The sequence below is a fragment of the Barbus barbus genome (genome assembly GCF_936440315.1).
Source record: "Barbus barbus genome assembly, chromosome: 13".
NCBI lineage: Eukaryota > Metazoa > Chordata > Actinopteri > Cypriniformes > Cyprinidae > Barbus > Barbus barbus.
The window spans coordinates 25,927,288-25,954,146 of NC_136741.1; the positions used below are offsets into that span (position 1 = coordinate 25,927,288).

At 35.2% G+C, this 26,859-nt stretch overlaps 1 protein-coding gene across 1 annotated transcript in view; it reads right to left on the minus strand.

Moving 5' to 3' along the window:
• Positions 1–24,908, minus strand: part of LOC306878631 (receptor-type tyrosine-protein phosphatase gamma-like) — an 80,274-nt gene extending 55,366 nt beyond the window's left edge. The window contains exons 1-2 of the mRNA XM_079431078.1: positions 24,468–24,908; positions 4,378–4,464 (exon numbers count right to left, since the gene is read on the minus strand). Coding sequence (XP_079287204.1) covers positions 4,378–4,464; positions 24,468–24,555 — 175 coding nt within the window. The 5' untranslated portion in view covers positions 24,556–24,908. The remainder of the gene's footprint in view (positions 1–4,377; positions 4,465–24,467) is intronic.
• Positions 24,909–26,859: the final 1,951 nt, after the last annotated feature.

The following is a 26,859-nucleotide window of genomic DNA, read 5'->3' on the forward strand; positions in this document are numbered from 1 at the left end:
CAATCTATAGCATTGGCTAATCATTACCAGCGTCTCCTGCAATTTTTTGGAGCTTATTTTTCATAATTATTGCATCTTACTGCATATAAACGCAAAGGTGTAAATCCTGAAATAAGAGTTTAGATGGGCTTTTTGGGCAATCTGTAATTGTTCCCGCACCTGTCAAGCTTTGATTTGCTTTTGCTCTGAAAATGGATTTAAAGGAGGGAAGAGGTAAAGAGGTAAAGCCAGCAAAATGCTTCTGGCACAGAAATTATAGTGAGAGCATGAAAGGTTCGAGTGCATTCTGGCATTCAAAAGAAGCACAAACATACAGACTAAAAAAAAAAATAATAATAATAATAACTTGCAATGCTTCAAATGTCACCGAATTTGAAAAGAACACTAAAGACTCAGCAAAGAAAAGCTATTGCTTTCATGAACGTCCTAAAAATGACTTCTTGTTTAAACATTTCAATTGAGAATCTGTTAAGAGAAGCTTAACACAGAAATCATTACAAGGCACAGATTCTGGTCCAGAAGCCTGAGAGACTTCTATGTTTTGCATTCTTTACAAATTATTCTAACATAGAGGTGTGCGATATGACGATTTTTGATCGTGGAGGATAAATATGTCTCCACGATCTGCTTTTGAAGAAATATCGTAGTATCGTGCTACAGTGCACATGTCGTCAAATACAGTTCTGGCGCCTCCGACTCTATACTGTACAACACGACATACAGCAGTAGAGTTACTCTGACAGGACACTGCACTTATTCGCGATCGCAAAAGTACATTATTTGCATACAAGCCTTGCTGGTTAAATGTTTAATTTGTGCGCTGGTCTGATGTGAAGCACGCACACTAAAAAGCCTGTCTAACAGCACCTGATTACTCAACTAACTCATCTTTTACACTAATACTGTCAAAACACACAAGGTTTACATACAGACTCAGTTGGTTATCTCTAAAATGAAAGTAAATAGTTAAGAGAGAAACAGATGCGTGCCTCTATATTAGATGCATGCAGCTCTTAAAGGGACAGGACACTAAACATGCTGTCGACTGTCATTAAAGGGATAGTTCACCCTAAAATTTAATTTCTGTCATTATTTACTCACTCACATGTTGTCACAAACCTCTATTAATTTCTTGTGCTGAACCCAAAATAAGATATTTTGAAGAACGAGCTGGTCCACACTGAATTTGATAGCAGGAAAGAAAAATCCTATGGAAGTCACTGTGGACCAGCAACGGTTTGGTTACACTCATTCTTCAGCAGAAGAAAGAAACTCATTCAGGTTTAGTAAATGATGGTATAAAAATAAAACATTATGACAGAATTGACAGACAGATGACAGAATATTTATTTTTGGGGGAACTATTCATTTAACGCTAACAAAACAACAAAACGCAAAGAGAAAAATCACTCACTATTCTTGACTGAAAAACTTTAATACAGTTGCTTTAGGAATCAGTCTATCTAGTGTTTTATTTTTATATTTTTTCATTCAATTTCATTGAATGGTCTATTGTACCTGAAAATAAAGCACTGTTTGTTTTATTTGTATATTATGTGTATTTGTAATGTGTATCTTTGTTCTTAGTTTTTAATAAGAAAGATTAAATAATGACAAAGATTTTTATCTCCGCCCACTTTGGCCTAAATATCTGCCGTGTCTTTTTTTGTTGTTTTTTGTTACCTTGAAAGGCTTTGTCTTTCTAGTTTGGCTGTAATGCTCAGACAACTTGTAAAACCAAAATAGCAAAACCAACATGACAAAGAATCGTGATAAAATCGTGATATTAAAAAAAAATATCTTGATATGATATTTTTTCTATAAATCGCCCACCCCTATTCTAACAGCATAAATATTTAGGTGAAAAATTGTTCAACTTAAAAATGTACATTAAATTTTCTCAGTCTCTTCTTACTTTAGTATTTGAAATTAAATTAATTTTTTTTTCTTCATTTTATGCCATAACTTTTTTTTTTGCTTATTTTTAGATTTTTTTTTTTTTGTTAGATTTCTTTGAGAATTTAGTCTCAGATATTTAAATCCAACTGCATTTTAATTGATGCAAATTTTATATTTTAGTAGTAAAACAATGTTTTAAACAACATAAGATGCATTTTGTGGTCAACCCGTGACAACAAAGAACTTAGATGATACCATGGCAAGCAAAACACCATGGTTCTTTGGTACTGAAATACTGAAAATCATGTGCAATAGTAGTTACACAATACTCCAAATTATTTCAAAGAATACAATGGTACATGTCCAAAAATAGTATTGCATTAGCACCATGTCCAAAAACCATGACAGTACCATTTGTACAGTATTTTCTCTTCCAAAGCTAACTAAAACTTTACTGTAAAAACAGCACTGGTTGCTGCAGGCAGAGATCCATAAAATAAAATATTTCCTTATAACATTTGTAATGCTCTTTAACATAGCTCATAAAACTACTTGAGAATTGGAAACCGAAAAAGCTTTGATGCCCAGAACAGTTTCGAAAATCCACTGTGCTTCTCTTTAGTCCACAGAACCACATCAGCTATTAGCAGACGCCATCAGACACTAGCAGGGGGTTTAACTTAACAGTGAACACACAACACAGTACTCTGACACGAACAAGCTGCAAAACAATGAAATTGAATCAAAAAGAAACAAAAATGACAGTTAAAGTGTCTGGTGAGAACATAAATCCTTTGTAAGAGGAGAAAAAATGTGTGAAAGACAAGCAAATTGCACAAACAAGCACAGCAGACAGCTATTGCTTGTGAATTGAATCATAAACCCTTCATGCTGACTAGCCTCATTAATGCTTTCAGAGAAACTGCTGTGGAACCACAGCTATACCTGAGAAACAACAACAACATCTGTTCAAAACACTCGTACAAGGTCTACAGAAAATCTTAACATTTCACAGGCTACTTCGCTCAGAATCCAAACCTAGAGGAAAACTGAATTGCTTATAGGTTGCTTTTTCATATTTCAGGAGTTATGTTGAATCTCAGACGTTTCTCTTAAAATCCATTAGAGGAGGTCTAAAAATATTAGTATTGACAGCAGCTCAGATAATTTGAGTTCATATTGAGATCTCGGACTTTTCTTCTATAGACATTTAGCATCTTGTGAGGTTGGTTCACAATTGAATTAATAGCCTTTTAAATCCCAATTCAATTTCTGCAATAACAAACATGATGCAGAATTGCAACTTGATTTTGAATGTAAAGAATGAACTGAAAAGAACAAAATAACAGAACCAGAAAAAAATCAAGAAATGCTAAATTGGTGATGAATGTCAAGATAATTTTTTTGAGAAAGTTCTAAAACGTTTTAAAAGTCTTGAAGTTTTGAGAGTTAGTTAAACAACAGAATGATAGACAGAACGATAGATAGAACAAAATATAGAATGATATAATATATGATACAGACAGACAGACAGACAGACAGACAGATAGATATTGAGACATTAAAGAGATCATTTGGGGTTTTCTTTCCTACAGGGATACATGAAAAGCAACCACAAAAAAATCAGAATCTCAGAAAACAGTATCTTTTGACAGATCATTGGATTATGGAAACGACATTTGGAAAACGCTGCATCGTCTATTAGAGCAGGCACACACTGAGGGAGAAAGCCTCGCAGGGCTAATCGCACGAATTCACATGGTAAATACACGTATATGGCTGCCAGCAAGTCAAAAGAAAGGAAAAAGCACCATTTAAAGATCATTCCATGCTAGAGGGCTGCTGGAACCACGGGCATAAATGTTCCTCATCCCTCTGAGCACCGACACAAGTCAGATTGCTGGCAAAGAACAAGCCGGCACTGGTCTGTCAGAGCCTCAGAGTTGATGAAGCAAACAGTTCAGGTGCCCAGAGGAACGAGAGAAGAAAAAAGTCTGAAATAAAAAGACAAAAGAACAGCTGGAAATACGAGGGGGAAAGAGAGTTTGAAATGAGATAAGAGCAGCTGCTGTTCACGATTATTGACCGTATGATCGCCAGAGGCCATTGATTGATTCATTTTCATAACTCTCAATAAATACGAAATAACAACTATCCAGCAATCGCTCGCAGATTCTGCTGAGTTATGAGTAATAGATCATGTAAAAAAAAAAATCTCTCTCCGAGACAAAGCTTTCAGTATTTCCAATTGATTTTGCCTAGTGGCTCCATAGTGGTCTTTTCCTGCTGCAAAACATGTAAAACTAATAGACCAAACCCACCTGCCGCTTTTCAAAAGGAAATATACTCATTAAATTTCCCAATAGGGTTGATTCCCCACAGACACACAGGCTTATGCTGAGTAAACATTGTTGCTATTGCTTACTGATGCTGTGCATACATTTTCATTGTTTATTGGTCGAGGAGAGAGTGACTCACCTGAATACGCCCAATAGGGTTCCCCAGACGCCCTCCGCTCTCTTTGAGTGGCTGAGCTCCCACGATGCTCTGTTTCCACATGAGAAGCTGTCGGAGATAAATCAGATGACACTATAATGACTTTCCATTAGCAGTCAATGCAAAACAAGATCAATATTGCAATATGGTCAACCTTAGAAAATACTCTGCCTATAATGCAACTCCTAATGCTTTTACCTCCATTGCTAGAACTGCATACATGCCGTGTCTCTTGACAAAGTAATCAAAAGTAATAATAACACTAATAATAACACTCAAAGAGTACTCAGCGGGGTCTTCAAACCTGTGAAAAACCTGGCACTTTGCTCCTCTCATTAGAAACACTCACACCAGCTCAAGTTCCGGTCGTCATAATTACTAAAGAACAGCATTGTAATTCTGAGAGAGTAGTGGGAGGTCATGCTTAACAAACAGAAAGTTTCTCTTTGATAATCAGGCTTCTTTTACTCTCACTTGTCAAGTCTAAGCTTATGAATTGATCGACTAAGAAATTGAACCAACAGAGCAGAAATAATAGCTACCATAATTTCTACCAACAAAAATAGTTTCTACATTTAAAATTCACATGCATCAGGGCTTATAGTACAGAGCTTTGGAAAAGTACAATTTGTCTTTTACTTTAATGACGTGAGTGAAATGAAATAAGTCACATTTGAAATCACATTAACAAAGGACATGTGACATTTGACAGCCAGAAAGTGTTTAAATATTTTTTTGTCTTCATTCTTAACAGTCTACACAAAAGTTTTAGGGGTTAGTAAGATTAATTAATACTAAATTAATAGGTTTATTCAGCAAGGACACATTAAAGTGATAGTTACGATATTCACATAGTTACAAAAACTCATTAAATTCTATTGTTAATATGCTGTTCTTTAAAAAAGTTAGCCTATTTGACTGTACTTTTCAGCACGGACAGACCAAAAAGCTATTTTGTTAAATAATTTCCTTGAGAAATATGCTTATCCTATTATTCTTTAAAATAAAATTTTGTTACAAAATATATTTTATACACACCATTTCATACACCCATTATTTAAGCATTCATGCATTAATACTAAAAACATTTTTGGGCCACTGCACAGGATATGAGAGTTAAAATATTTCAAAGCACAGAAGTTCAAAGCATAAAATTTATCAGCCTGATATTAAATTTGATAACATTTTGTCATCTGGAATATTGGTCATTATGAATAACCGCTTAGCTCATCAGTCAAAAGAGTTAAATAACAACAGACAATCTGTATAAGCATTCATTTTCACCATTCTGATTTTTTAAATCAATGGCAGCTTTTCATCTTTTGTGGCAAATATATACTTACACAGGTCGTTAAACATTTCAATGCTTTCACTTGAACAATGTAGGACCGCAATATTAATTTGGTCTGATTTTTGAGATCACTGTACTGCTGAAAGATTAATGATTTTTAGCAGACTTAAACAACTTTCCTTGCAGTATTTTTCCCAAACCATTCATCCATCTGCACCAACCTCCAATATAGGCCAGCGCTATACAGAGATCTTTATAAGATTGACTAGTGCACCTTTATTCAGTTCTCAGCTACTGAACTCTGTAGCCGCTTCAAAGTGATTATTCGGCTCTTTGTGGCTTCTTTCATTTTGTCTCCTTCTGCATGCAGGCTTTTGAGGGACAGTCTTTTCAAAGCAGAAGCTGGATAGCTGACTTTGTGATAACTGAACAAAAAGTGCTCTCTGGGGTGTCTAATCGACATGGAGATATAGGGACATTTTTTCTCATTTATGCCTTTGTTTAACTTTCTCTGAATAGTCTTTAGTCTTCATTTTCACAGCTGTCTTACAAATTCACACCCCGAGCAATGACTGCATAACTGAAAAATGTTATTTTAATGATGCACAGGTCGTTAGGGCTATTCTTTTTCACCAGAGTAAAATCAGCTGTAACAAGGATAAATAATTCTAAATGACAACATAATCCTAAATAATATGTCAAATGTAAATCTGTATACAGTACATACACACACACACACACACACACACGCACACATATATAAATGCATACATATGGGTCATTCTGTATCAACTCATCCAGAGGAAAATGGCAGCATCATTATGTTATTTTTACACAAAGATGGGTCTATTAGCAAAATCTGTTGACTTTAGCAATCCTCGTTCATAATAGGACAATGGTGGCAGTTCAAAAATGGGGAAATGGGTGTTTCTTCCAGATTTTGAATGCCTGTAACTCAAGAAATATTAAAGATATCTTAATATCCTTTTAGATTTCGAACAGATTTAACAACCTTTTCCTTTGGTATGTTCGTTATTTAAGGTTCATTTCCAGAGATATTGGGATTTCATTGTGGGTCCATGAGTAAATTGTTCAATTCTACACATTCTCAGTGGTCAAAAAACAAGTGCGAGTCGCTTTGCACACAGCTGATATTTTTCATTTAAAGAGGAATGTCTGAAGAACAAATTATGTCAAAACAAGACATCTTGTAATAGAACCTAACTGTCCGAGTGCACTGTAAAAAAAATAAATAAATAAAATGTTCAGCCAACTTAAAATTAAGGCAACCAGCTTCAGCAGATTTTTGAGTTCTCTCATCTTATTTTTGTAGGAGATTCTCAACTTTTTGTTGTATAAACTTAAAACAACAAGTTGAGGAAACTCAAAAATCTGCTGAAGCTGGTTGCCTTAAAATTTTAAGTTGGCTTTCTTAAGATGAAACGAGCAGAGTTCACTGTACCAGGGACTGATAGGGATGATGGGATGTAATCAATGCTTCCTGGTGTGCATCAGAAAGATGCATGCTGGGGTGTGTAGGATAGGATTTCTCCTCCAGATTAATATTTCAAGCAGCAGTACCTTAAAAGTACACATTTTCTCAGCTGTGTCTGGCATACCCTGCTATTCTCCCTTTGGCTTTGTAAAGACCCTGCTTATCTTGCTCTGTGTGTTTCAAAGCTTCCTGCTGAGAAGCTTCATATGTCTATTCAAGACAATTAGAGAAACTCTCAACAACACTTTTCACGCTCCGCTTTAGAGAGCGGTGTTTTTCCTGCATTTTTTAACCAAATGGCAGATCATATGTCAGGGAGAGACTAGTGGTTTAGTGCATTTATAAGTATATCAGTAATGGTTCACTGCATAAAAAATGAGAGTAAATATACATGAAATTGTGCAGTTATTGCAAGTCTTGATTTTAAGAAAATTTCTGTACTTGTGTCGATGTAATCTAATGTAGTCAATTTGATTTATTTGTAATGAATTAAACCGCATACAAAATTAAATTGTATTTTGAATAAAACTTATTTAACAAAATTTATTTTAAATTTTATAAAAATTAAGCACATTTTACTTAAGCATGTTAGTTCATCTGTAAACGACATTGTTAAACATGGTAGATGTAACATATAGTTGTGTGTTAGAGGACACTTAACATCTGCCAACACCTGCGTGTCCTTGCGTATACGTGTTTACCCGTGTGTAGGTTGCCCAGGCTACCTGTTATGTTGATGTTTGTGAGTTCAGAGGCAGCAGTTCCTCTTTAATGTCATGTTTAGCTGCACTGAACTGCGTAAATGCACCTGGCATCACAATCTGCCAGCACACATATTGCCTGTCTCTTGTATCCCTCCTGCCTCATAACAACAAGCCAGCTACAGGCACACACACACACAGCTCACCTTTAGCAAGCCATCCTTCATTTACTTTATTCGTGATCTCCTTACCACGTCAAATGGCAGACATGCAAACATATTCCCTCAGAGGACTGGTTTGCTGATGTGGCGCCTGCTGGCTGGTAGGTACTAGGGTGGGAATCGCAGGGTACCTCACGATACGATATAATCATGATACATGGTTCACGATAACGATAATATCCCAATACAGCGATTCTGCGATAATCTATATAGTGCTAGACAATCATATAATGACACATCACGATATCTGTCTAACTATGAAAACAAAATGCCTGTGAAAAGGTTAAGTGCAAGTTTTCTTTCTTTATTCGAGTCCAAACTGTTAGAAAACAGCAAAAAAAAGTTCTGTAAATCAATTTTAACATGTTAAGTAAATTAATCATTTTATTCTTGGACTTCTTAAAAGCTTACACTTTTCTCTGTGTGTAAACCAACACATTTAACTGCTTATCAACTTTCCTCTCCTCTCATTATAAAAACGGTGCCCTGCACATATAGCATGCAGGGAAAAAATTGCCGTTCGCATCGCGTCTTTTGGGCGCTCAGGTTCATTATTTCAAATGTAGATGCGCGACAAGCACACATACTTCTGCGCTACATGACGGCTCTGACAAGGTTTTTTTTCACCGTCCATGCCATAGGTGCAGATTTATGTTTCTACCAGTCGGGTGCCCCCTGCCCTCATACTGCATAACACGCACTTGTAATATCTGAGAGAGAAAGGAAAACTGGACGCGCTGGCAGTGCTCTCTCTAACACATATAGTGAGGGAAATCCACCTGCGATTCGAGCAGAGAGGCTACTCACGGACTGAATATGCGCTCATTTGAAACATGATCGGTGCCTATGGTCCACGCTGATAGCTGTTCTGGCACTTCTGGGGCAGATTTTTTAGTTCTCATCTCCATAAACATAAAATATAGCAGTAGAGCTAATACAGTGGCTGGAAATCTGTTTATACTTCGGTTCCTCGTGCTTCACCATCTTCATAGAGAACGTGGTTCATGGTTGCTCAGAGTGCTTTGGAAAGAAGGTGGAAATGGCGCGGCCGCGATTTCCACGCATTTTTAGACGCTGGAAGCAGGGAAATCTATTTAGAGCGCCTTATTGTATTAATGAAAATATCGATATTTGGCGCCAGATATCGATTCTCATATCGCATGGAGAAGAATCGCAATATATCGCCATATCGATTTATTGTCCCACCCCTAGTAGCTACTGTTTTAAAAGCCCACGGGAGAAGACTTCAAACAAGCCTTGCATAAGCACTAATGTATCGAGTCCTTTATTTTAGGTCGCAACCTAATGTTTACCCTTTGTAAGGAGCGATAGGAAAATCATTACAGGTTAGTGAACCCTATTCATAACCTTTGAATGCTTTCTGATAACTTTCACAGATGCTAATTGTCTGCCATGCTAGTACAACGCTCTACGTAGTCTGTTGCTGTCCATCAGGGATTAAACAATAAACAGACCCAGACAGGTCGCTAACCAATGGGAGCAGTTCTAATTGCTTACTAACCAATAAGAGTGGACGTAATTGCTGCAATGGAGGGAATCGACTTAGTGCAGCCACTAATTAATCTCCAAAGTAATGATGCAAGTGAGGGCAAGAGCACAGCGAAGGATTGGAAAATCTGTTTATGCAAGAGTAGCAGCGCCAGGGTGTCTGCACCCCCGGAGACTGAGTCACTTTAAGACACTTTGAAGTGAGATAAAATGAGGAATTGCACTTTGGTTTTGAGATCTGATGACTGCCTGACATGGTGCTCTGTTTAAGTGCTCACAACATGTGTGCACGAGATGTGTTGCACTATACATCAGGGAATGGTTTGTTAAAGCTGTAGTTCACTTGAAAAATGAACATTTTATCATTTGCTCACCTTGGTGCCAAATTTCTTGATGACAGGTAAAAAAAAAAAATAACAAAAAAATGGTCAAAGCAAAGAACTCTCAGGATGTTAAATCATTGTGAACACTTTTTAAATGTGAACATTGAATGCCATTTAAAAAAAAATTTTTTTTAAACAAATTAACACTTTTATTCAACAAAGATGCATTAAATAGATCGAAAATGGCATGCTTTGCTTTAAAGACTTTTGTGTTATTACAAAATTGTTACATTATCTTTTCATCAAATAATCCTGAAAAAAAACAAGCATCACAGTTTTCACAAACATATTAAGCAGAAAATGTGTAAAAATATTTAGAAAAGCTTCTTGAGCACCAAATCGGCATATTAAAATAATTTCTGAAGCACTATGTGACAGCGAAGACTGGATAATGGCTGCTCAAAATTCAGATGATTTTCAACTGTAAACTATTTCACAATATTACTGTTTGTTTTACTGGATTTTTGGCGAGTAGAAGATACTTCTTATTTTTATGCTTGTATGATATATATTTTTAGACATGGATGACTCCTTTGATTCAAAATTTATTTCACCTGTCATGTATAAATATTTTTTGTACATACATACAAAAAAAAAAAAAGATGGTAGCTCTCTAAATAAGTATGATAACGAGAAAAAAAAGTGCAGTTTGCTTGATGAAGTGGGCAGCACAGCTTAACTATAAGTTTTATATTTTTTGAAGAAAGCTCGCTGAAACTCGCTATGTAGTTTCTAAGGTGTTTAAGAGGTTGTTTACTGGAAAAGGTCAAAAAGGCCCAACCTCAAGCGTCTATGATATTCTGATCATTAGATGCACCTCGAATCCCCTTCAATGCAAGTTTTTTGTTTGCCAAGCAAAAATCAGAAAAATAACAGAACACTTATTTTCTACAAGATGCATAATATGAGATATTATCATTGTCTGTGTCACAATCAATGTAATGTATGCCATCTAAAATATTGGGGTCAGTACCATTTTTTGTCTCCTTTGCTACTGCATTTTTTTGACAAAAACTATAGTAAAAATAGTAATATTCTGAAATATTTTTACAATTTAAAATAACTGGTTTCTGTTTAAATACATTTTAAAATGCAATTTATTCATGTGATGCAAAGCTGAATTTTCAGCAGCCAATTCTCCAGTCTTCAGTCTCTCGATCCTTTAGAAATCAGGATTTTGTGATGCATAGAAAGTTAAAGGGGTCTTTAAAAAAGCATCATATGACCTCTTTAAAAGGAAAAGGATTTATTTGAAATATAAATAATTTGTACCATTATAAATGTCTTTACAGTTACTTCTGATAATTTTAATGCATCCTTGCTGAATAAAAAGTAGTAAGAATGAGCTTTATTGGCCAAGTATGTTTACACATACAAGGAATTTGTTGTAGTGACAGAAGCTCCACAGTGCAACAGAAAGACAGCAACAGGACAGGACACAGAAAATAAAAGAATAATATACAAATATGCAATGTACAAAGCAGCAAAAACACAATATATAATATAGACAACTATGCATGTACAGGTCAAGTATGTGCAAATTAGAAATGAAAAAAACAAAATAAGTGAGTGTGGTGAATGGATAAAGTATTATAGTTGTGTGTTCCACGTTTATTGTTGAGTGTGTTTATTTAGTGCGTTTATTCCACGTTTATTATATAAAGCTACTGTTACCATGCTCACATAAGCTTCTCAGTGGACCTCTCAGCATAATACATAAACAACCCATACTCCCACTAGGCGTGCTGAAAATAGACGTCACAATTTAACATGAGAACTCAGAGGTTTAATTAAGCCGAAACACCCACTATGGCCCTTTTTTTGACAAATAAACATGGTTTAAGTAAAGACACGCTAAAATGTCGCGACACGGTTCTCATCAACCATAATGTTTTGCGGTGGCTAAGTGATAATTCATGTCAATAATTTTTTAATCAGGCTGCGTAGTTTTGAATAGTTGCTATAATAACTACAGCAAATCATGCAACCTTTACATCACCCTAATGGAAACAAACTGTTCACATGATTTAGCATCAAACACAGAGAAGCAAGGGTTTGTTTATCATTGCTGACCACTTGTATAATACAAAAATTAGTTGTGTCATTTGTTCATAAGTTTATAATTACATAAAGTGGGCTGTGTAATTGATGTGTTTTAAAAGAATAGTTCATCTAAAAAATACAATTTGCTGAAAATGTACTCACCCTCAGGTTATCCAAGATGAGTTTGTTTCTTAATCAGAACAGGTTTGGAGAAATGTATCACTACATCACTTGTTCACCAATGGATCCTCTGCAGTGAATGGGTGCCATCAGAATGAGAGTCCAAACAGATCAATATCAATAAACATCACAATAATACACAAGTAATCCACTCCAGCCCATCAATTCACATCTCGTGAAGTGAAAAATTGTGTTTGTAAGAAACTAATCTATCAAAACATTTGTAACTTTTGGCAAAAATACCAGTCCATAATGCATAATAACACTTCCTCCAGTGAAAAAGTCCATCCACATTGTGCTCTCAAATCAAAATTCACCAACATAACAGAATTGTTTTGAACTGTTTTTGCTAGTAAACCGCTAGATCTGTGCATATTTCTATCCTGATTCAGATAATATGACTTTTTCACTGGAGAAAGAAATATTATGGATAGAAGACTTGTATTTTAGCTGAAAGCGATGGTTTAAAGATTAAAAACAACACAGCTTTTCATTTCACTTCACAAAATGTTAACTGATGGACAGGAGTCATATGGATTACTTGTGGATTATTGTGATGGTTTTTAACAGCTGTTTAAACTCTGACGGCACCCATTCACTGCATTCACTCATCCATTTATGAGCAAGTGATGTAATGCAAATTTCTCTTCCGATGAAGAAACAAACTCATCTACATCTTGGATGCCCTGAGAGCACGTACATTTTCAGCAAATTAAATTTTTTTGGTGAACTGTTTCTTTGAAACACATCAATTTATAATGGACTTTCAGTACAATTATGTGCTTTCAAGTGCAATCAATTTTAAGAGGCTTTAAAAGAGTGAAAAAGGAAATATGAATGCACTAATAAAAGCAGGATAAAAATACTGCGCTCTAAACAACATATGAATGCACGGATGGATAGGGAAAGAGTAAATCAACAAGAGTGGGCTGCATTTCAGGGTCCAGGCACGTCCAAATTCAACACGCGGGTCACGGCAGGTGAGTCTATCATCTGCACTTCTCAACTTCCTTAACAATACCTCTCTTTGTCGACCTTTACTGAAAGCTCTAAATCCGTGGCACAAACATCCTTAAATGGCACAGCGGACATTTACACTGTGTTCCAAAGCAAGTCCTCAAAGGGCAAACATGGCACGCACAGACCTAAAAGCGGAAAAGGTCAGGAAAGCATAATGGATGCACGGCTCCTCCCTCCTACCTAAAGCACCTGACGTGCATGAAGATATAAACGCGAGCGATAAACCTCCGTCGGTGGTTTGGTTAGTGCAGACAATCCTTTGATAAATGATTCGGCATATGAGTGATTTTTCTGTGTCCACAAAGAAACAATCTACTTTCGTTACAGAGGCTTTTCAAATGCAGAATCCAGAGCTAACTGTGAAGCTCTCTTGAGTTATATTTAACTGGGCCTCTGCTTCCCGCTCTGGCTTCATAATCTATTTTTGCGGTTAGTGTTTACATTTGCCTGTTGACCCAGTGGAGATCATCTAAAAAGAGATGTCAGGTTAAAGAGCTGACCCAAGATTATGTGTCATTGTGTGTGAAACCAGCTTACAAACTGTGAAATCGCTAAAATGGGAAGATCCTAATTACTAAACTGTGGTTGAAAGCTTTGTATGGCAATAGTGGAGTGTATAAGTTAAGTAAAATATAAGTATAAGTAATCTACAATGTGCATATTTCTTATAATTAGACTACTCTGTTCCTATCACCGAACACTGTCATCATTAAAAAGTACAAACAAAACTAGGCTTTAGAACAAAAAGTAAAATGGTGCTTGCGCATGCAAAACTTACTTTAAGAAATAAAAAACCTTAGTACATGTACTGCATTATGCTAACTGAGACTTGTTATAGCACTTGCATATTGCTTTTTTGTTGATTTTGATTGCTTCCCTTGTCCTCATTTGAAAGTTGCTTTGGATAAAAGTGTCTGCTAAATGACTAAATGTAAAACCTCACCACAGTCTCTAACAACTTTTACTCTATTTGCTATTACTCTATTAAGCAATTTATTTTAGTTTATTTCATTTATTTATACAGGGACCATGCACAACAGAAGTGTTGTGCCAGAGTTAGCTATAAATGCATCTGCCGTCCCTGGGCAGGATGTTGTTACAAAATTACAATATTCAGTCACAAAGAATACAATACATACAACACATACAATATCACATCATACTCCATTAAATAAAAAAATCAAGTCAATGATCACATATTTGATTTTCTTTAAGCCATACTTTAAGCATAGTTTTAAAAATACTAAATATCGCACACTCTCTAATATAAACAGGTCTCTAATATAAACAGGTATTATACAAGAGTCTAGAATCTAGTCTAGATTTTGTCTTATTGTTTCAAAATCAAGAGTCCACTCCAAAGACTGTATGATATTGTGGTCCCTAGATATGGCTAAAGGCCCTCTGTCTATGTAAGTCTATGGGGGGTTTGCGTGCATTTCTGTCTGCCAGGAAAAAAAAGAAAAATAAAATTATCAAAATTTAAGAGAGTGAAAAACATTGAAAATATCTTAGAGAAGAATATAATGATTATGCAAATTAAATGCAAATACAGAGTTCCGAGAGGTTTCTATGGCATTGATAAGGAATTACAATTGGTTGCTAGGATGTTGCTAGGCAGTGTTAAGTCCCTGGGGTATATTTGTAGCAATAGCCAAAAATACATGGTCAAAATTATAGATTTTTCTTTTATGCCAAAAATCATTAGGACATTAAGTAAAGACCATGTTCCATGAAGATATTTTGCAAATGTCCTACTGTAAATATATCAAAACTTAATTTTTGATATGTAATATCAATGGCGATTTTCTCAATATTTTGATTTTTTTTTTGCACCCTCAGATTACAAATAGTTGTATCTCGGATAAATATTGTCTGATCCTAACAAACCATACATCAATGGAAAGCGTATTTATTCAGCTTTCAGATGATGTATAAATCTCAATTTTGAAAATTTGACCCTTATGACTGGTTTTGTGGTCCAGGGTCACAAACTCTGACTGATTACCAAAGTTCTAAGCATTAATAAAATAAATAAATAAATTATAGGCCTACAGTATGCAAAACCATTGGTAAGGGATTATCAGTGGTTTCGAGGAAGTTTGTGGTTTCTAGGCTATTATGAATGGTTGGTAGGTTGTTGCTAAGGTGTTGCTAGGTGGTTGCTAGAGAGTTTATAATCACCCCAATTCAAAAAAGCTCAAACAAAAGTCTAAATGATATTCTGATTACCAAGATATGGCTGAATGCCTTGTGTCAGTGTTATAATTTTTATTTTATTTTTTGTAAAACAAATGAAGGAAAGTGAAAGACATACTGAAAATATGAGTGAAAAATATAATAAGTAAGTCTATAGTAGTGTTTTACTTGTTTGTTTGTCAGCCAGATGAAAAAGATAAATCTGATGACTTATAAATACAATAATAGCACGTTCTCAAAAAAGCATGTGATTTGAGTTGCCAAGTAGCAAAACAAAAAAGAAGAGGGGGAATGGGATTAAATTACTATAGGCCTTCTCTGTAAACGCCTCTGCCTCAGCGTTTACAGAGAAGGCCTATAGTAATTTAATCACTAACATCTCACATGTAAGTACTAAACATTTATCCTCATTCATTCAATCAATGAGGATAAATCAATGCCCAAAAGGAAGAAAAGATCCCATCTATAGCATTAAAGCAAAAGGCTTTACAAGGTGGACCCGCTCCATGAGTCCGGAGTCAAAGCAAGCCAGCCCACATTGTGTTTGCAAACCACTGACATCCTGGCTTTATCCTGTATTTATGGAACAAGTGATGGTCTATTGTTTCATTGTTTAGTAAGAAGACTGACCTATTTTAAACAGCAGTACAGTACAACTTCCTGCATGGAAAAGCCAACGGTTAAACAGCCGCCGCGGAACGAGAAAGCTCCGTTTTATAGAGTCCTCCATTGGGTTCCGCTGGAGTATTACGTGATCATTCATGAATATAATGAAAATGGCAAAGTAGACTGCATAATGTAAAATTCCATTGAGGCTATTAAGAGCAGAGAATGCCTTAACATCTACCCGGTGTGAGAGATAATTACGGAGTAATTAAGATCCCTATAGACGGAGTCTCTTAGACCAGTAGCCATCACTAAAGCTGCCAAAGCTAACACTAAGGATTTACCAGCTATAGTAGCTGAATGCTCAGCTGACTGAGTCTATCAAAAGCTTGGGAAAATCCATTAGCTGGATTAATCATATGTTATAGGTTTGAGGAAAGGGCAAACACATTTTCGCTTTTAATTATCAAGCAATTGGATGAAAGTGTAACAACCTTTAGAAGGACAATCATAATCACAGAACCATAAAGGGTCTGAAAATCTACTGATCTCAGTTTTTAAGAGTTCAAAAGGTTACTTTAAAACATCTGAGATATTCATAAGAAAAAATTACTTTCATGTACAAATTTAAATGATTTTTCTTACTAAAAAAGCAACACTTTAGACTTTTTTTTTTTTTTTTCTCCATTGGAAGTCAATGGGCACCAACAACTGTCTGGGTATCCACATTTCTCAAAATCTCTTGTTTTATGTGAAAATGATGTAAATGATGACAGAATTTATTTATTTATTTTTTGGGGGTGAACTATTCCTTCAATGAAGTACACTGCAGGCCTCTCTATCACCGCCTATGGTTAAAACATAAAATCTGAAGGAAATTACAGAGATTGACATTAAACGTGCAAGGACAAAATGACGTAAACGTAAAATTTTCAGCAAAATAGGCCTGAGTGGTCAAAATATAAATTGTTTGTCTAATTATTAAAATAGGTTAAGACAAGAACACTTATTTCATGTACTTGTTCAATGCAATTTTGGGTTCACTTTTACCCAGAGAAATCTTCTGTAGCTCACATTTAACTAATTTATCTAACTACACAATTAGATAAATTACACAATATTAAAATGACCAAAACAATGATCTAGTGTCAGACTCATCATTTTCTCATTCCTTCCCTTCTCTATGATTGGCTGTTCTCTATAAATAGACAGAATCACAAAAAAGTTCATTAATTAATCGCTCGGAGAAAACACAGGTTAAGTATTTTATTTGTTCTGCCATTTTTAAACTTATTCTTTGTGGTTTGTTGCTTTTACAAAAAACGTCAACAGAAAAAATGTCAATAGAAAAATGTCAATAGAATAGCAATGTGATGCTTGTTGAGACTGAATGCGTGTTTATCCCCTTAGAGAAGCTGTAATCTTGTAATTTGTTTTCTAAACTCTCTTAATCAAATTTAAAGGGTACCCAACATGCGGCTCTTAAATCGCATGATGTGCCTGATCTAAAAAATCACTAACTGTAAAAAACAAAACAAAGGGTGGACTGCTTATACACGTTTTCCCCCATTTTTCACTTCATGGCTTTTATTTTTTGTGGATGTTAACAGGCAGGGCACTTTAAAGAAAAGTGTGTGTCTCTGTGTGTGTGTGTGTGTCTGTGTGTGCACATGTCCATCCACCTCAGCACTATCTGTAATACATCTGAGAGAAGAAAATTACCACTTCTCTGAGCATTTTGAATGGACTTGCAACAAGTCGAGGGGTGCGATAACTCTCTCGTACTTCTATATCTCAACAGTATTAAGGTCAAGAAAGAGAGTGAGTGAGAAGCAAAAAAGAAGGACAAAGTGAATGTGTGTGAGAGAGAGAGAAAAATATCCACTCCAAGGCTTCAGAAGCTGTCAGGCTATTAAGGGCACAAATCAATCATTATATTAAGATAATATAACCTCTCTCTTAAAATAAGGTATAATTAGCAAAATCATTTGTGAAAGGCTACATGAACTGACATCCAATTACTGCCATCAGATTGTTATCTGTGGATATTTCAGGGCTTATAAAACATAGCTATTAACTCATAGCCGCATATCGCTTTAATATGTCTGCACAGAACTGAATATACATGTAATTAGATACTATACAAGTATCATGCACATAAAAGATATATCGGAGACCGCCTTCCAGCTAAGCAGCAACAGTGCAACAGCATCATGTGCAACAGTATCATCAAAAGCGCCTGTGAACCAGCAGAACCAAACAGTCTTTCATTCCAAACATCCTAAGCCTTTTTAACGTGGTTCACAGTGTCATTGGTGTGGGTGATTGGACAGTCGGCTTGGAATCGATATGAGGATGCGGCAGGTCAAGGCCCTTCATCAACCACACAGAAGATCCAAAGATCAGCATGTGGCAATTGGAAACATATGATAAAAGACTCATAGAGAGCTTGTGGCTAAATAATCTCTGACCCGATCCCTGCCCTCCAGTTGTGTGCCTCTGCACCTCAATAAAAATGTAAATACCTCATCTGCTCTGGGCGACTACTCACTCAGCTTCTAAAGAAGTCAAGAAAAAGTCTCAAATAGGGAGCTGGTTACACAATTTCACATTTCCTCTTCTTTTAAAGGACTAATTAAAATAACATTTGCAATAGTGCTTTAGATAACAGAATACCCAAGATACTAGATAAATCCAGGACATCTTCAAAAACGCAATACTGCAATCATTAAAAAGACGTGTCTTCAAGACTACACTGATTTATGCACCGGAAGATTCTGATTTTCAGAAAATGAGACTGAAGAACTCGCCGCCATGATATTAAGGTGCTTTTTAAGTGTTGCTATGCCACTGCTAAGGTGTCCTGGGTGGTTGCTAGGTGGCCACTTATTAGTAGAACTAAAAAGAGCTACCTGCAAGTCTCTATGATATTCTGGTCACTAGAGTTCCTCTTTCAGTGCAAGTTGAAGGGCTTTTATGATCCAGCAGGTGAAAATCACACATAATTAGCACTTCAACTACCTACACAATTGGAGTATCTTTCAATGGTGCAGAACAAGTTATGTTAATATATTTAAAACCTACTGTAAATGTCAATAAGAGTATATTCTAATATGTTTCAAATGTACAATATATATAAAAAAAATAAAAATAAATCACAAATAAGTATGAATGCAAAATACAGCACAAAAACGTTTGGGGTCGGTAAGATTTTTTTGTAAGTCTCTGATTCTCACCAACACTGGTAAAACTGATGTGTTCGATTTACTTAAAATATATATGCACCATTTTTGCATCATACTTTTTAAGTAAACCCAACCTGTTTATTTTAAGTAAAATAACAAAGATAATTTTTGTTAAATGAACATTCTTTACTTAAAACATGCAATATGATATAATCTACTACGTAATTTCAAGTTGTGTTAACTTAACATTTAAAGTTATTTATATTAAAAATATAATTAATTGAGTAGAAACAATAACATTTTAACTTATTTTAGATCTTCAACTATTGGTCTGCTTACTGCACTGCTACATTTCACTCAGTCACTATAAAATGTACTTAATGTAGCACTGGAAAATAACATGCTATTAAAACGTGGTTCACTTGCAAACGTAAGCAAGTAGGCAGCTTATCATCCTTTTTAAATATGTTCACTCAATATAACTATTACCCAAATTAACACAGAGACCTCAATACTTGGTACACCATACACAATGACGGTGACAATCAGTGGATAGTGTTTGAGTAGGAATGGGTCATTTTTGAGTAGAAAATGAACTCCAGATGTCAGAAAACAGTAAGTTAGTAAACCTAACAACAAAAGAAACCATAAAATAGTGTAAATACATTCAATTTAATTATTCATGACCCAGTGCATGATGGGAAAAACGGGACCATAATTTAAAAAATCCTTGTAAACAAACAATTCTAAGTAAATTATACTTATAAGTTCAAACTTTAATTTCTACAAGCTTAAATGGAGTAATATTATAGAATTTACTTAAATGTTTTAATTATTGCCTGAACTAAATTATTTAATGTAGAAATTACATTTGTTTTTATGTAGCATTTACTTCACCACAAAATAATTTTTCTCAGTGAAGGCTGTAATTATTTAAATTAACAGTTTTTTCAGTCTTTGCGGTCACTTTTGAACAATTTAATGCATCTTTGCTGAATAGAAATATTCATTTCTTAAATAGAAGTATAAATATTTTCTGAAATAAATAAATAAATAAATAACAATTTAATAAAATCCATTTATTAGAGATGATTTGATAACTAAAATGATCAAACTTAATTTAATTTTTGCTAAACTTCTAATTGCTGTTGAATTGTGTAAGTTTCATGATTTCAATTAATTAGGCATGCTTGTGATTAAATAACATTTAGTTAACCATTAAAAATTAAAACAGAAAAAAATGGAATCCAGAAAAATTAAAAAGGAAAAAAAATTGAATTTGGGAAAAAAATAAAAGGGATTTAATAGGACCCTACTCAATGACCCCAAACTTTATAAATTGATACTGTAATATTTAATAATTATCTACTTATCTGCAAAAAAATATTTTACATTCCTACAAGTAAGTTGAATAAATCATGTAGACATTTTAGAATTGTTTGGATTTCAATGCCAGATGTCATGGTCATGATCAAACAGAAATAAATGACAAAAATGACTATGCAAAATAAGGCCCGAGACGGAAGGAGACGTCCCTCCTGAATCTTCTCCCTGCTGACAACATACTGCTGACGAAGTTGAAACAAGCACACACACACATCTCAGAATCCTAGAGTAAGACACAAAAGGATGCAGAATCATTTCATATCCTCATCTTAAGGCATCTTGTTGGGGCGAAATGCCAGCGTTTTATTAGCCTAAATGTGTGTTACAACAGGAGTGATCTTCCAGGGAACTAAAACCTTAAACCACTCTATTAAAGCACTTGCCCACAGTCAAACTCCAATCCTGTTTAAAAAAGACTGTAAAATGCATGCTAAAGTGAGCAAGTGACATATATAAAAGTCACACCCATCTGTGGATATGAAATATGGATCTGGATCACTGCTTCCCATTATATTTAATGCTTCCTGCGTATTGATTTTTTTACTCTCTGCTTTCAATTAAATGCTTTACAGGCTCTTTGTATGCAGGTCAGGATTTTGGTGATGGGTGGATAAGAATGGCAGAGGAGTAGAGGGCTTCTTTTCAGATTTTATTGCGCCGACTGCCTTTCAATCACACAGGAAAGGACTCCTCATTAGGGGAGAGTGAGGCAACAGAGACTGAAGGGCAAGGTAGAGCATTAAAAATCTAGTGTCTTTTGACAAGAGGCCCTTGATGGATACTGGTGTCAAGCAGAAGCTTCCTGTGGTGTCGGCCAGAGGAGATGATAGATACTCCCCACAGGGTTTGGAGATCTTTGACCTTCTTTTGCAAGCACGAAAGAACACACAAATGAAAAGTTTAAACTATGCATTTGATATAAGTTTAAAGACATCTACAAAAGCACAGGAGCAGGTAGTAGCTCGAGGGTGCGCATTCAATTTTACACAAAACCTGCTCGGATGTGAACTGGGGCTTGTGATTGACTGTGGACATGTCAAGTAATACTGTGAAATATTATCTTTTAAAATAATTGTTTTCTATTTTAGTTTCCCTGTGATGCAAAGCTGAATTTTCAGTATCATTACTCCAGTCTTCAGTGCCAAATGATCCTTCAGAAATCATTCTAATATGCTAATTTGCTGCTTAAATATGATTGGAGATCTATTTTTAATAGTGGTTATTATTATCAATATTGAATTTTTTTTGTGGAAAGCATGGTACATTTTTTCAAGATTTCTTGATCAATAGAAAGTAAAAAAAAAGCATTTATTGGAAATAAACTGAAATATGAATGTTTTGTAAAATTATAATTGTCTTTACAGTCACTTTTGATCAATTGAGTGCATGCTTTATCTTACATAACCCAAACTTTGGAATGATAGTGTATCACAAAATTATTAAGCAGCAAAAAAAAAAAAAAAATCATTATTAACAATAAAGAAGAAATGTTTCTTGACCAGCAAAGTAGTATATTAAAATGTTTTTTGAAGGATCATGTGACACTGAAAACTGGAGTAATGGCTGCTGAAAATTCAGCTTTGCATTACAGGAATAAATTACATTTTAAAATACATCAAAATAGAAAACAGTTATTTTAAATTTTAATAATAATACAAAACAAAACAATTCATAATTATTGCAATCGTTTGACCAGGAGTTTATGTTTTAATCTGCCATATATATTTGGTCTCCACAACGTAAGAAAATTCAGAGCCACACAAACAATATATAATTCAAATGGAATTCCAAAACAAAAAGAATTATATAATCGGAAGTCCCAGCCCTTCCTGAACCAAATAATGAAGTGCCCTTTCATTTCTGAGAAGCTCGGGGGAAGACAATGGGGAACAGTATTGGGTCAGAAAGTTCTATCATTGAATGCCGATGCCCAGTGGCCAGGTTGGCTTCAAAAAGAATAAAACATCTGTTCTGATTTTGATGTCAAATGTAACCTCTCCCCATAAACCATTGTGCAAGCTGATGTAACAGGCTGTTACCAATAGAAGTTATCTAAACTTGCAGTTTAACCATTGTCCTACATAGAGACCATCTCGGCTCACTGCCAGCTATAGAAATATGATACAGCTGATAGAAATACAGGCACGGGATCTGTGACAGTGTACAAAAGTGAGTGTCTGTACTCAAATAAAAGCTAATGAGGGCTGAGACAGGAAAAGGAAACAGGAGTTGTGATGTCCGCCATGTTCATCTGCTCAGGCTATTATCTATGAGTAATAAAGGCCCGACACATTTCCAAGCTTATATTTCTATTAATTTCAGTGCCGCCTCGGCAGTGGCGAAAAGGTCTGGTTTGCTCAATTTGTTATCATGTTCCACATTTCCAGCCAGACTTATTGCTTGGATTTTTTTTTAGCCATGCTCATTAAGCTCACATGATGTCAAGAGTGTTCATGAGCCACAGTCTAAAAGGGAAATTTGGCATATGTGAAGCTTAAAGAGAACTGCTATGTCTTGGCTGTAATTGCTGACATGATTCATAATGATTCCGTACAATGGTAATGTGACGATAATGATAATGATAATGCACACAATTAATGTCATATTCTCAAATCACATGACCAGACGTGGTTAGGAAAGCACATATTAATGGGCACCAAATGCGATACTGGTCAACCACTAATAAGAACATTCAATTTGGTGGGTGGGTACGGCCATAGTTAGGAAAACCCATGGTAATTAAACCAGATTTACACTAAATATCACAGTTATGTATGATCAAAGGGTTCATAAGATGGTTTAGCTAGTCTTCCCATCTGGTCAAGATGTTCTTTTGGCTGGTATTTTTCAGATGGTCAAGCTGGCAGCTAAATACTAGCTTGGCCAGGTTGGGAGACCAGTTTAAACCATATAAGACCAGCAAACCAACTGGTTTAAGATGCTTTTTTCCCATCACTCTTAAACATATCCAACCAATGGAAATTAAGAATTTAAGGGTAACAAATAAACTGAATTAAATTTAAGGCAGCAATTAAACTGAAGTAAAATCTAAATGGTTCCAAATTTCAAATCACAGAAATTACTGTGACAGGTTAAATGGATGGAAAATAAAGATGCTTTTGTAACAATTAAAACCTTTTACAGTACATCTGCTCACAAGCTGGAGGAACATCTTAATAAAATAAGCATTTTTCTACAATTCAGATTAATTTCATATGCGCAAATGATAAGAGAATCATTTCTGAATGTGAATCTTGCAGCCTGATACAAGCCATAAATTAAAAAATAAAATTCTATTTAAAAAATCTAAATAATAGAATACATGCTTTTTATTTATAAAGCTCATTTGGCATTTGCATTTGTACTAAACAAAATAATTATAAATAAATACAATAAAAATAAAACAATAAATTGTTATATAAAATAAAAAATAATACAAATAAATTACATAAAAATGCATTAAATAATTCCTAATTGGAAGTCAAATCTACAAGTTTCTGGATACCCTTCACACAGCCTGGATGACATCACCTTGGGAACAATCAAGTCCGTGAGACCATCCGAGCTCTTGCTTTTAGCCTTTACTTCTGCCACAAAGCAGAGGACTGCGAAACTGACCTTCATGAATCATATGCACCTTTTTAAATACTGAATTATAGCATCTGCAGTTAAGATCCTTTTGCTTTGCAAGGCACATATTTGCCTTTAACCCACACGATCACTCTTAACGCCTTCTGATCTGTGATGCTGATCGACACGAACGCACCTGCTCATTCAACACAACTTTTTGCAGAGAAATATCCCACAATCACCGTTCATATCCTAAAATATTAAGCACAAAGGCCCGTCTTACCGGGATGACAGATGATGGGTTGGATGAGAAGGGCTGACAAAGTCAAACACAACATCCCCACACGCCAGGATCCTCGCAGTCTCCACATGTCCAAATGCGCAATTAGAGCAACACGGAATGGCGGATCAAATTGAGCGTCAATGAAGGAAACACGCTAACTTGACTAATCAAAATAATTACAAGTGATCGAGGCGATTTTAATGACCGGCGACAGATCTTGTGCCTGTTTCGTGGGACATTTCGGACAGCCCACAACCCGCGCACACTTCTGCTCTCTGTGGCGTCCTTTACATTCTCAAATTAATCCCAACCGGACGCACTTTGAGACGCTCGTTCAGCTCCTCTTCTGCACGGCGGCTCTCGCTCTCGGGCATCTACAAAGTCAGTCGCTTCGATCACATTCGGCGCGGTCCGCTTCTCTATCCAGGAAGTTGTGCATATGAGCGTTTCGTGTTTTGCCAGAGGAATTAGTTGAGAAATCAAAGCCCTGTCCTCTGGATCCTAGCGCCGAAGGCTGTGGTTCTGCACGCCTGCCGAAGAAAGATGAGGATTGGGTACTGGACAACTGAGTCCATGACTTGTAGCTTTTTTGTCCGGTTTAGTAGTTCATTTAAAAAAAATAAAAAAATAAATAAATACACCTTTTCTATAATGAAAATTACGTATTTTTGATATTTTTGCGAGGTTTAAAGTGAAAATAAATAAATATTTATATTGATATAAAAATTACTTTAAAAATACATACATTATACATATATATTATAAAACTTACATATAATCCTAATATGTAATCAATATTATTCATATTTTAAAAACGTTTTGTCGAATGGAATAACCCTTAAAAACGTCTTAATAAACATCTTAAAAATCTTACTTCAAAATTCATGATATTTTTATACTTAATTTATGTAATTAATCTTATACGAAAGGGTATAAGAACAGCTTTGTCCCAGTAGTGATTAATCATATGAACAGTAATAAGATAAAGTAATGGGTTTATTATGGTGTTTGGTGTTGTTTATTGTATTGTCTATGGTATGCATGAGAAACAGTCTGAACTTGCTCACTGAAACCTAACTTATCTACAGGTATAAAATAAAGGAACCTGAACCTAATTTGTATTATTATTTATTTTATACACGTATAATATATTTATATTTTATTTTAGATATCATTTGTTTATACAAATATATTCCATCACCCCTTTACATGTTTAGTTACTAAATATGTTCAAAATGGTACCAAAATGTACGAAAGCAATATAAATACAGGTTTCTAAGAACTTGTATGAATTTTATAAGGATTTCACATTCTGACTAGTACTTGCCTGGAGCTGGAGCCATAATTATAGAGCGTTTTGAGCAGAAAAATATTCGTCAGTCCACTCATATGCTGTTTAAGACCAGCTTTTAGTCTTTGTGATGTTAGTAACCACAGCCTGCATCCCATTTCAGTGCAACAACACTCTTGCTAGTGTGATATTGTTTAATTATACACTACTGTACTGTTGGGACAGCTCTTTATTTGTATACTGCAAACAAAAGACAAAATCTACATCAAGCTATGTGCGTTTCCATCTAATTTCATGAACCAAATGATTTCGGGATATCCTTTTATATCATCCCATCATCAGCAGAACTCAATAGGCATTGCATTTTCATTCAGCCCTCACTCTTCACTGCAAGACGGGAGAGTCAAAATTACCCTGCAATGTTGACAGAAGGTTTACACGGCATATTCTGTGCTTCTCAGATTTCAGCGGAGCTCAAATTTCCCACTTGCCAACAGTTCAGTTAAAGCAATGTATAGCTATATTCAGTTATCCTGTCAGAAAAGCCATAGCTTCTATCCCTGCTTCGCATTCTGGCCTCAGACACTGTCGCTCTCCAAGGTGCTGAAAGTTTGCCAAGCTGTCATGCATTATCCATGGTGCTGACAACTCCCATTTCACGACAGTGTCACTTATTAAGAGACTGTATGTATAATATATTGTGAATCACTGTGCAGTTGTTACATTAAAGAGATATTTTTAGTTCGTCAGACAATTAGAGGAATAGCTCACCCAAAAAATTCAATTTGCTTAAAATTTACTCACCCTCAGACCATCCAAGATATAGACGAGTTTGTTTCTTCATCGGCAGAAATTTGGAGAAATTCAGCATTACATCACATGCTCACCAGTGGATCTTCTATAGTAAATGGGTGCCGTCAGAATGAGAGTCCAAACAGCTGATAAAAACCTCACAATAATTCACAAATAATCCACACGACTCCAGTCCATCAATTAACATCTTGTGAAGCAAAAAGCTGCATCACTTCTGGCCAAAAAAACAGTTCGTAACAACAAATCCAGCAGTAAAAAATATCATCTTCTGCTGTTCTTTCATTTCAA